Source organism: Apaloderma vittatum, unplaced genomic scaffold (assembly GCF_000703405.1).
Source record: "Apaloderma vittatum isolate BGI_N311 unplaced genomic scaffold, ASM70340v1 scaffold37147, whole genome shotgun sequence".
Taxonomy (NCBI): domain Eukaryota; kingdom Metazoa; phylum Chordata; class Aves; order Trogoniformes; family Trogonidae; genus Apaloderma; species Apaloderma vittatum.
Window position 1 is genome coordinate 605 of NW_009726232.1, and position 10719 is coordinate 11323.

Below are 10719 nucleotides of genomic sequence, written 5' to 3' on the forward strand. Positions count from 1 at the left end.
CCCACTGTCCTAGAAAAAACAAACGAGGAGAAGGCGGCCAACAAAGTCCTGGGGAAAGGCAGCAGGACCCACTGCTTGGAAAAAGAGTTTGAGTTGGAGAGAGAATAATCACCTCCTCAGCATCATGAGCCACCCCTCGGCTCCCTCCCCTCCAGGAGGATGCATCCCAGCGGATGCTCGGGGATGCGCTGCAGGTGCAGACAGAGACCGTGGGCAGTGAGGCAAGGCAGGACCAACTCACAGTTGCTCTTGCCACAGGAGACAAAATGAGATAAAGGAAAAAAAAAACTTAAAAAATGTTAAGACAGCTATAAAAAAGCCTGCTTTTAAATGCAGCCTGAGCTGTGAGTTCTCCCAGTGGCAATGTCGGATTGGTGCAATGGTGCTGGAAGCATCTCTCAGCTCTTTGAACATGTGTTTCCTCCAAGTCAGTTCTTTTGTCTGCGAGTACGATAAACGGTCTGTAGTTCTGCAAAGCATTTTGAGGCTAAAAGTCAGTCACCAACAATGATTTCAGAGGCAGGACAGCCTGGAAAAGCTGAAGCCCCAGAGCTGTGCCTGCAACCATCATACCTTGTGTGGCTGGGGATGCAGCAGGCACTGGGGGCTCTGGGGGCCCAGGCTGCATCACCCTGAATTTCCCCCTGTGGTTTTGCCACTTGCTGCTGAAGAAAAGTCACAAATGCAGCCGGCACAGCCCCGGTGTACCCATCCCCGAAAAGTGTCCCTAAAGGTGTCACGTTCTCCTCGTGGCCCCAATTTCTCCCTTGTCACCCAGTACCTGGCGCTGGCTCCTCAGGTGCTTTTCTTCCCGATTCCCCCGGGACCATCCAGCGGGAAGCAGTTGCAAACCCACTCCCTGTGTTGACGTTTCCTTCATTCAAGGACAGGCGATCACCGCGGCAGCCCCGATCCTCCCTCACCCCCTCCCTGCCCCGTGACGCTGGTGAAGGGTGTGAACCCTGGAGCGCGAAAATGAAGGTTATCCTTGGGGAAAAATAAATGATTAAGTTTAATGGCCCTGTTGCTGCTCTGATGGCTATCGCATCCCACGGGGTGTTTATGTCCCCCTTCCTGGCCTCGGTGCAGAACTGGGGCAGGAAGGGGAGATGTGGGCGTAGAAGCTGCTCCACCCTCAACCCTATTTACACCAAATAAACTGGCAACTCCCAGCAGGCTGGCACTCTCCTTAAAAGTCCAGGGAGGTGATGGGAGCAGAGAGGACCTGGCATCAGGTTGCGCAGGAGCCCGGGCACATGCTGCAGGTGGGGGTCAGCCTGCCCCACTCCCCCGTCCCCATGGCCGAGCTGCCTGAGGGTGATAACATGGGCACAGAGCAAGGTGAGTGAGCTGCAGCCAGGGAAGGCTGCATGTCTGGCGCTGAGGAGGATGCTGGAGGCTTGAATGGACCCACAGTTCCTTCCCCAGTGTGCCCAGGGATGTCCCTGAGAGGGCAGAGCTGGAGGCATCAGGCAGCACGCCGGGCTGGGTGGGCTCAGGGTGGTGCTCCTCAGTATTTTGGGCAGGGCAGCACCTTTGTGATATGGCCAGCTGCAAGGATGAGGTGAATTTGGGGACTGTGGAGGTGCAAACAACCCTGTTTGAACCACACTGCTCATTTTAGCCTGGTGTTTGTGCCTAGAAGCCGGCAGGACTGTACTCAGGGTCTGTCTGTCTTCCAAGTCGGTGTCAGGCTGAGCAGCAACCGGTTAAAACTGCTGCCCTTCCCCTGAACCAAAACTGAACCCGATCTGCGGGTTTTGCTGGACTTGAGCAGGGACCAAACAGAACTGGAGAGCAGGAGCCAGAGCCAGACCCTGCCTGGGAGCAGCCTGGGTGCCCAAACTCCCTCTATGCGATACCACATGCTGCCACGCACAGAGCACAGCAATGGGACTGTATTGGCCCTCCATGTGCCCTTGGGACCAGAGCAGAGAGATTTAGCTCGGTGCAGATCCATCCTGGACTCCTCAAGCAAACTGAGAAGATAAACACTAATGTGTGTGCTAATCAACTTCGTCCTCGACAATTAATCCTTGCCCAGCAGAACTCACTCTCTCGGAGACAAGTCCCATCTCCTTGTACAGGGTTTGGAGCTGAGCTCTCTTGCAACCCCAAGGAAAATGCTGCTCTCTTCTCTCTAGGAGGAGCTCAAACTCTGCTCTTCCCAGCACAGGGCTGGTGGCTGCTACAGCCCTACCACAGTGCCGTGTGCTGGAGACACCCCCGAACCTTCTGTCTCCAAGAAGCTTCCTAGATGTTTGCCAGCCCCTGCGTGTGGGGGTCTTTCCAGATCCATGGGAGCATGTGGGAAATGGGGACCCTTTGGCAGCCCGCAGGTCCTCCCTGTACCCTTGGCGAGCCCCTCTCGCTGCAGCACCTTCTCCTTGCACCGTCTCGCTGGCACCAGAGCAGCCAGAAGGGTCAGGAGGCAGGAGACTTTTGCAGGTGACTTTGGGAGGAAGCAGTGAGAGGGAGGGTAAACACCTGAGGCCGGCTTTGTGTGCTTCATCTGGGCTTGTAGCAGCCTGATCCTGGGCTGCCAAACCCAGACAGGACATTGTCTCCTTCCCCGCTCTGTCCTTGAGAGGGGACACGATGCAAATGGTCCCTCTTGAACCCAGCATCACTTGGGCCCCCACTGCCTGTGAGGTCCCATCTCGCCCCTGCAGAGCTGGGCTGGGACTGGGCTGCTCGCTACCCTGGGTGGTGTAACCCTGCTGTCCCCTGGTCATCCCCTGGGACAGGGGCTGTGTCCCTGCTCTCTGCCCTTCCCTCTCAGCAGGTGACAGGCTGGGATGGCAGGAGCTGTTTGAGGGGTGTAAAGCCCCTCACAACGTGGAGAAGCAGCCCCAACACCCAGATGGTACCTGCCCCGACTCTTCCCTGAGCAGGTGAGGGCAAAGCGAGCAGCTCTAGCCCTGAAAACCTTCCCTTTGCAGGGAGGAGAAGTATTGAAATACAAGGTGTTTCTATAAGACTTCAAAGCACTGTCAGCCAGGGTGAAATGCTGTCAGCTGAGGCAGTGAAGCATGTTAAATAAAAGGTCTTTGTCCTACAGAGATGTTTGGCTCCTCTCCCGTCACTGTTGTGATCACGTCCGAGGCTGACACTTGGGATATTGACGCCTCCTCTTGTCTGGGCTGTGGACAGTTCGTGGATTGGGACAGGATGCCAGACCCAGAGCAACAGGCACACATCCCCCGAGACATCCTCAGCAAGCCCCCGAAGGAGCTGAAGAAGCTGGCAAGAGAAGGCTACTGGGCAACGAGCCGCGCTCTGAGAGCTCAGGTCTACCACCAGCTCATCCAGCAGGTCACCTGCCGGCTGGTCACCCCAGATGCTCTTGTCTACAGGGATGTGGCGAGTCGGCTCTTTGGGAAGCCAAGTGTGAGCTCCCACCCTTTGCCTGAGTTCCTGGAAGGATGCTCCATGCCCACGTACTGCCTCAACCTGGAAGGAGTCACCGCCTTGAAGAAGATCCTCATCTGTGTTGGCAACCTTTTCCCTGACATAACCTACAGCCCGATCCTCCCCTCTCTGGTGGCTCTGTTGCTGCACTATAGCGAAGATGAAGCCCAGTGCTTCGAGAACATCTCTCGCCTCATCGCCAGCAACGCTCCCCACACCAGCTACATTGATCAGTCTTTCCTGGCTCACCAGGCCTCCTGCATGACTTTTGGGGATCTGGCCAACAAGCACTGTCCGGCAGCTCACAAACTCATAGCCAGCACCTCTGAGAACGTCTTTGAGGTCTACCGCGAATGGTTATCGTGGCTCTTTCACGACCTCCCCTTCAGTTATGCCATTCGCGTCTTTGATGTCTACCTGCTGGAGGGGCAAAAGGTCCTTTACCGCATCGCTCTGGCCTTGCTGAAGCAGTACAGGCTCTCAGTGACCTCCGCCGAGCTGGAGGGGACCGACATCAAGGCAGACCTGCAGGCTTTCATGCAGAACATTGCTGAGCATGTGACTGTTGACAAACTCCTAGAGAGAGCCTTTGGCATCCGGCTGTTCTCCCGCAAGGAAATCTGGCTTCTCCAGATGGCCAACAGGAAGGCGTTAATGGAGAGGGGCATAACCATGGTGCAGAGCAGGTAAGGAGACCTCTCTGTTTGCCAGCTCCTGGGGCTAAGCAGACAAAATATGAACTGGAGTGGTGATACAGCATGGGAGCAGCTTCAGGTATCTCCCGTAGCTTTGGCTGTGCTGCGTGTGTCATAGGCCCTCAGGGGGACACTGTGAGGATGCACTGTACAGTCAGAGCTAGTGATGTTAACAGAAAGCTCACGATGCAAAAAGCATGGCAAAACCTGATGCGCGAGGGCTTCACTCCTTAAAATCAGATCGGCACCCCAGCTTGGCAGTAATGGTCATCCTCCCTCATGCAGGCAGTCCTTCCACCTGGCTGTGGACATGCAGAACTTCAGCTCCAGCATTGTAACGGCTCAGGAGATGCGCATCATCTGGTCCTGGATCCCCGAGCGCTTCTCCCTCTTCCCTCCACTGCTGCTCTTCTCCACCTCAGAAGATGGGTGCAGCCTGCAAAGGTAAAGCATCCTCTGCCCACCAGGTTGGGTCTGGTCGGATAAGCCAGGCGTAAAACTAGGTGGAGGTCACTGGTGTAGAAAGGAGCAACATGTAGGGTCCATGGGATACATCCGAGGTCTCCTGGGGACTCTCTTGGGCTTGATTCAAGATCTTGAGTGTGGTCTCAGCCTGCGCTGGCTGTAGCAGAGAGGGCTGAGGCTCAGTCAGATGGCAATCGGCAACTCAGCACTGTGGGGGAAGATTGAGCCCTGGGGATGCGCTGCAGGAGGATGTCCCCATGTGCTACACCAGGTCAGGCACGCTACGATCAGCTGGGTCCAGCCAGGTCGCCATCCCCACGGTTTCAGCTCTCTCCCAGCAGCTTGAAGCACAGAATGGCTGCTGGACGCTGCAGTCAGTGCTGCGGCTCAAAACTGAGATGGAAAACAAATTTACCATTGACTTGCCAAGCTGTGAAGAGGCAAAAGCCTTTCAGCAGGCTGAGGCTGTCTTTGTGTGAATGTTTTCAGGCATGAAACCCAAACCCGCTTCTCTGTAGGCGCATGTTAAACTGAGAGGTTGCACTCACAGAGCAGGCAGAGCTCCGGGCAGGGGCAGACAGCACTGGGTATGGCTAGCCTGCAGTGGGAAAGACATCAAACCATCTAAACACAAATTAAGAGAGCCCAGGTGTCATGGCCAATGCCAAAAATTGCAGTAGAAAGACCAGTGTTAGTGCTGGAGACAGCCCAGGGCCCGGTGACACCCTCCGCCATGGCCACAGAGCAAAGGTGCAGTGGGAAGCAGGGACGTCCCCACAACATATGGTGCTGGGGCATTTTTCTGCTAAGATGCAGCTCAGTGCCAACTGAGAAGGGGCACTGGGCTGTCCAGGAACAGGGTGCTGCCCATACCACCCCAGTTCTCAGGGTGGTGTTCAAAGTTGGGGCTGCAATGGTGTCATAGAATCATTAAGGTTGGAAAAAAATCTCTGAGATCATCAAGTCCAACCATCAACCCAACACCACCGTGACCACTACACAATGTCCTGAAGTGCCATGTCTACACATTTTTTGAATGCCTCCAGGGCTGATGACTCCCTGGGCAGCCTGTTCCAGGGCTTCACCACTCTTTCAGGAAAGAATTTTTTTCCTCATATCCAAGCTAAACCTCCCCTGGTGCAAAATGAGGCCATTTACTCTTGTTCTATCATTTGTTACTTGGGATAAGAGACCAAAGCAGTGCCCCCATTAGCACCCCAAGTGTGTTCCCCAAGCCCCTGAGAGGTGAACGGGCACCCCATGGCACTGCGGTGCAGCCATGTCCTGGAAAGCAGAGCCCTGCACCTTTCCAAGGCAGCAACCCAAGCAGAGCCCAGATTATGAAAAGCATCCAGATTAAAAGGAAGCTCATTCAGTAAACTCCCTCCGTGAAGCATCCCCCCTCCCCAGCCCAGTGCCTGAGGGTAGAGTGAGAGGATTTAGTGGTTGGATTTATCTGAGCTATTACCTGCTTCAGTGAGCAAAAATGATGACTTGAGAAGTCCCATAAGCCAACTCCCTCCTTCCCTGCACAAACATCGAAGCTGCTTGAGCTACATGATTACGGATTTCTGCTCTTGTCCTTCCACGAGCTCCCTTGGGCCAGCTGCCAGCACAGTCATAGGCTGAGAAGAGCCACCCCTGCTCTCCACTGTCTTTTGCTGGCCACTCGCCCGGGCTCTTGGCGTGGCATGCTGCTCCCAGGTCTCAGACTCCCACCCACTCCACCTCCTTGTTCACCTCTGCAGGTTTTACACGTGCTGTGAAGGCTACGAACCAACGGTGCTGCTCATAAAAACCACAGAAGGAGAGGTAAGTGGTCCCCGAGCAGAGAAGTGGGCTGCGCTGGTGCCGATTTGGAGAAGGGGACAAGGGTGGTTGACCCCACCAGCATTTCTTGGAGCAGCCGTGATTCTGTGTGGTCCCTCTCCTGCCCTGCCCCGGTGTTTGCCCCAGCTCCCAGGAGAGAACAAACTGCACCACAAGCCACATGAGACACAGGCTGGTCTGAAGGTTGCTGCAGGGGGAAACAGAGGAGTCAGTGAGATGGGCAGAGGCCACAAGCAATACTCACTTATTGCAGACTAAATCACAAAGTCCTTGCTAAGGAGACTTTCCTGAAGTCCTCAGATGCTTTGCCTGAGCCAGGATTTGCTTTTAATGCATTAAATGCAAGGATCTCTCTCTCTGATTGCAAAAGCAGCCACACGGGAAATGGAGGAGAAATAAGGACAGCTTCTACGATATCTGAAAGTTGTGAAATAACTGCAGAAAAAGCCCTGAGCCAGGCCTCTTCCCAGGGACTCAGAATGGCTCATAAACCTGTATTTTCTCTCTCCACTCCTCATCAAACAGAGGAGGCAAGTTCTGTAAATTGTTCAGGCACCTCAAAGATTTATTGACCGACCAGTCCTGATTTCCCAAGCCTGACACTTGAGCGTGGTGTGGAGACAAACACCCTGCCACCCCCTTATACCTGGTGCAGACAAGAGAAGGTGACTTATAAAACCTTCTTTCTTACATATTTTGGCTTGTTTCCATCCTTAGTTGTACCAAGGACAGGCAGGAGTTCCCACCTCTCAGTAGGTTTCTCCAGCCATGGTCAAGTCAAGGACATCCACACCAGTGAGTCGTCAGGGGGTTTAGCTGCTGTATCAGAATTTGGCTCTCCAGTTCCCACGGGGACCCTGCAGAGCCCTCGCCCTCATGAACACACACATGACAACCAGTATTTCTGGGGCTCGCCCCAGCCACAGCCGTCCCATCGACTGACGACTCCCTGTGCTCTCTCCTGAAGGTCTGTGGGGCATTTCTCTCCTCCGACTGGAGCGAAAGGAAAAAGAGTGGGGCCACATTGGGCTTTTTTGGGACCGGGGAGTGCTTTGTCTTTACTGTAAGTCACATTTTATTTCTGGGTTTATACTTAGGTGTTTGCCTGTTAATTATTTTTTCCTTTACCCCTCTGACAACTCGGGCCACAGTGGCACTGAGGTGCTTCCTTACCACAGTCCCACCGCTGCCCTTTAGCTCGGGCTGGAGGCAGAAGCACAGAAATTGCTGTGCTGGGTCAGAGATAACAGAGAACAAGCTCCTGCTTTTTGGGAACTGGCTGGCCCCCAGCCACTGAGGCAAGGTGCAGTAACCCCAGGTAGGCCTTTGAGCATCCTCCCGAGATGACAGCGGGGCAGGTTTCTGCCCTGTTTGCTCAGGGCAGCTCCTGAGTGGAGCACTTCCAAATCAGATCTGGCATCCCTGCAGAGGAAACAGGCTGAGTTAGTCCAAGAGATCCTGGGGAAAAAGTCCAGCATCCATCTGGTATCCCACTGGCATCCACTCAGTGATGAGAGCAATAAAGGCTTGCCCCTCTCTGGTAGCACCTGGCAAAGACAAAACCAACTTTTCAGCCACAGCCACCTCCACAGCAGCCCTGGCACTGCCAGGACAGGACACTTTGTCCCTGCCCTGCCCCAGGTTCGGACCTGGCACACAGCATTCGGCCCCTGACCCACCTTGCCAGGCAGCACCGTCTTCCCCCAGCCACGGGAAGATTCTCCAAAGGACAGGGCTCACCACGCTTCTCCTGCTTTCCAGGTGCGCCCTGAGACAGAGAGGTATGAGTGGGTGTTCATCAAGAAGCCCGAGCTGGCCAAAGCTGTGCCGCGCTCACGTCAGCGGTCACCTTCCCCTTCTCCTGCATCCCCCCTCAGCTCCTCCCCGGACAGCCGCAACACCAGCTCAAACCGTCTCACCGTGCCCACGCCGCAGAGGAAAAGCCGTCTCTCCCCGTTTCTGGCCATCAGGCATTTCCTCTTGCCTTCCAAAACAGCCTCCATGTTCATGTCTGGGTCTCGCGAAGGGATCATTATTGGTAATTACAGAACGGTGGGCACCCGCCCACCAACATGCTGCTGCTTTGGACAAGAAGGGCTCTAAACCAGATTATAATCTGAGCTTCCCATGGAGGCAAGACCCACCTAGTTTTGGACAGGAACTTAAAGTCAGGGAAGATGAAGTCATCCCTCTCTTCCTCAAATTAGCAGGAGAATGCAAAGCTGCACTAGGGCAAGGATGCTCCTTCTGAAAGCCCCCAAGGGGCTCTGCCAGCTGAGGGGGAGCAACAAAGCCCAAACCTCCTAGTGAGGTTTGTACCCTTGGGACCGGCAAATCCTTTCCTAGCCCTTCCTTCTGCTTCCTGTGGGATGGAGATGAGATGTAGGTGGGGATCCCATCACCCAGAGCAGACATGTCAGCTCTCTGCTCCGTGCTGCCATCTGCAACGTCATGCTTGGGCACAGGGGTTCAACCTTTGTGCCTCACCGCTGCCGGAGGAGCGCAGCGTGCCAGAAATGCCCGCAGCACCAGGGGCTGCCTCCACCTCCCTTCCAGCCCTCGGGATCAGGATCAGGGCAAGCCTGGCTGTGGGGATGCGAGGAGCTCTCCTTGTTCTCCAGCCCTCCAAGCCGTTTAATAATTCAGCTCGTGCTACCAGGGCAACACTGGCTGCCCTGCAGAGAGATCCACGCGGACATCCTGATTTTGCAGAGAAGGCACCTCAGAGTGGCCCCAGACCAGCTCCTTGCTGTAGCCGAAGGACATAAGGTTTCAAACTGAAAGAGAGTAGATTTAGATTAGTTATTAGGAAAAAATTCTCTCCGTAAGGGTGGTGAGACACTGGCACAGGTTGCCCAAAGAAATTGTGGCAGCCCCCTCCCTGGAAGTGTCCAAGGCCAGGTTGGCTGAGGCCTTGAGCAACCTGGTCTGGCAGGAGGTGTCCCTGCCCATGGCAGGGGGTTGGAACTAGATGATCCTTAAGGTCCCCTCCAACCCAAACCATTCTAGGCTTCTGTGATGCTGTGACAGAGAGCTGAGAGATGGGAGCAGTCCTGGGAGATCTCGTGGGCTGGGCCGGTGTCCCTGCTTGGGCAGTGGGGCAGGGAGAGCAGATTCTGATGGTCTTGCTTGCTTTTGCAGGTGGAGGGGGAGGCCAAGCTCTGTCCCTCGACGCCGACCTGCTCTGGGGACACACGGAGCACTGTGACACTTTCGACAACCCTCCGCTTTGCCAGGAGAACTTCAAGGTGCAGCTCTTGGAAGTGTGGGGCTTTCAAAACACCTAGGTCCTGCGGGCGACAGCCCCTCACCGTGACCCCACGGACATGCAGATCCCGTGCTGCTCTGGCCACCAGCCCGGCCTGCCCGCTGCTGTCCATGCCGGCAGCACCACCAGCACCTCCATCCTCCCCTCCACGGCCATGGTGGTGTGGAGAGAGGGCAATGCAGTGCCAGGAACAGGGCCATGGGCACCGCCTCTGGGTACGTCTGAGGTCCCCTCCTGCAGTTTAGACCCAGCCTGCTCCACTCAGTCTGTCCCAGTTTAGGATGCTGGAGGGCAGGGGAGCCAGTCCAGTGTCTCACAGCTCCCTGGCCTGTTTGTGGCCTGGGGCTTAACAGCAAAGTGGTGCTACCAGAGCACAGGCAGATTTTATAGGAATTTTGAGCCTAGGCAAAACCTAACATGGAGATACAAAGCTCACCAGAAATGCTCTCTGACCCTGCTTCCCTGTGGTCCCAAACCCAGCACCACCCTTCAAGCCATATGCAGAGTTTTGTAGCCTCTGCGGGTTACCAGGACTCCCTGGGATCACACACTGGGCACCATCCAGCAGTGCAAGATGCTTTTTGTCCACAGCTGAAACTGCTGATCAGTGATTAGCAAAGTCCTACTCGGTGTTTATACACTGGCAGCCAACAAAACCCCCCTCAGCCGTGTACACGCCTTCTTTTTTTGTATTAAACTGAGGATCTCTATTCACTGCAAAGGGTTCTGTTCACTTCAAAGGCTGACGTAAGGCTGCGAGCAGCAAATACACAGGAGCTTTAACTGATGTGCCCCAAATACCTGGGGTCAGGACAACAGGAGACGTGCCATTTTAAAACATGAAATGTGAACGCATAGGTGTAGCTCGGTCAGACGAGGTAACCCTCTCAGGAGGGATGCAGGCCACGGAGATATCATTCTGGCTGCAGGATGAGAACGTCTCTCACATCCAAATATACTTCCCACTCGTGGTTTTACCTTTCATACCTTGAGCTATTCAGAGTAGGAGTTATTGCTGCCTCGGGCCTGCTTCCAGTGATGGGAGGGGGA

General features: G+C 55.0%; 1 protein-coding gene across 1 annotated transcript; it reads left to right on the plus strand.

The window, feature by feature from the left end:
- Positions 1-1256: 1256 nt before the first annotated feature.
- On the plus strand, positions 1257-9688 carry LOC104276780 (TBC1 domain family member 24-like). Its single transcript, XM_009873210.1, has 7 exons — positions 1257-1341; positions 3062-4097; positions 4392-4550; positions 6320-6383; positions 7369-7464; positions 8163-8439; positions 9543-9688. Exons 1-7 carry the CDS (start codon positions 1257-1259, stop codon positions 9686-9688), a joined length of 1863 nt encoding a protein of 620 aa, XP_009871512.1.
- Positions 9689-10719: the final 1031 nt, after the last annotated feature.

What these genes read in the sequence shown, in the direction of transcription:
- LOC104276780 (XM_009873210.1), top strand. Translation starts at nt 1,257, where the DNA reads ATGCTGCAGGTGGGGGTCAGCCTGCCCCACTCCCCCGTCCCCATGGCC. An exon ending in GATGGGTGCAGCCTGCAAAG is followed by an intron (nt 4,551 to 6,319) that starts GTAAAGCATCCT and finishes TCACCTCTGCAG; the next exon opens with GTTTTACACGTGCTGTGAAG. An exon ending in TCGCGAAGGGATCATTATTG is followed by an intron (nt 8,440 to 9,542) that starts GTAATTACAGAA and finishes TTGCTTTTGCAG; the next exon opens with GTGGAGGGGGAGGCCAAGCT.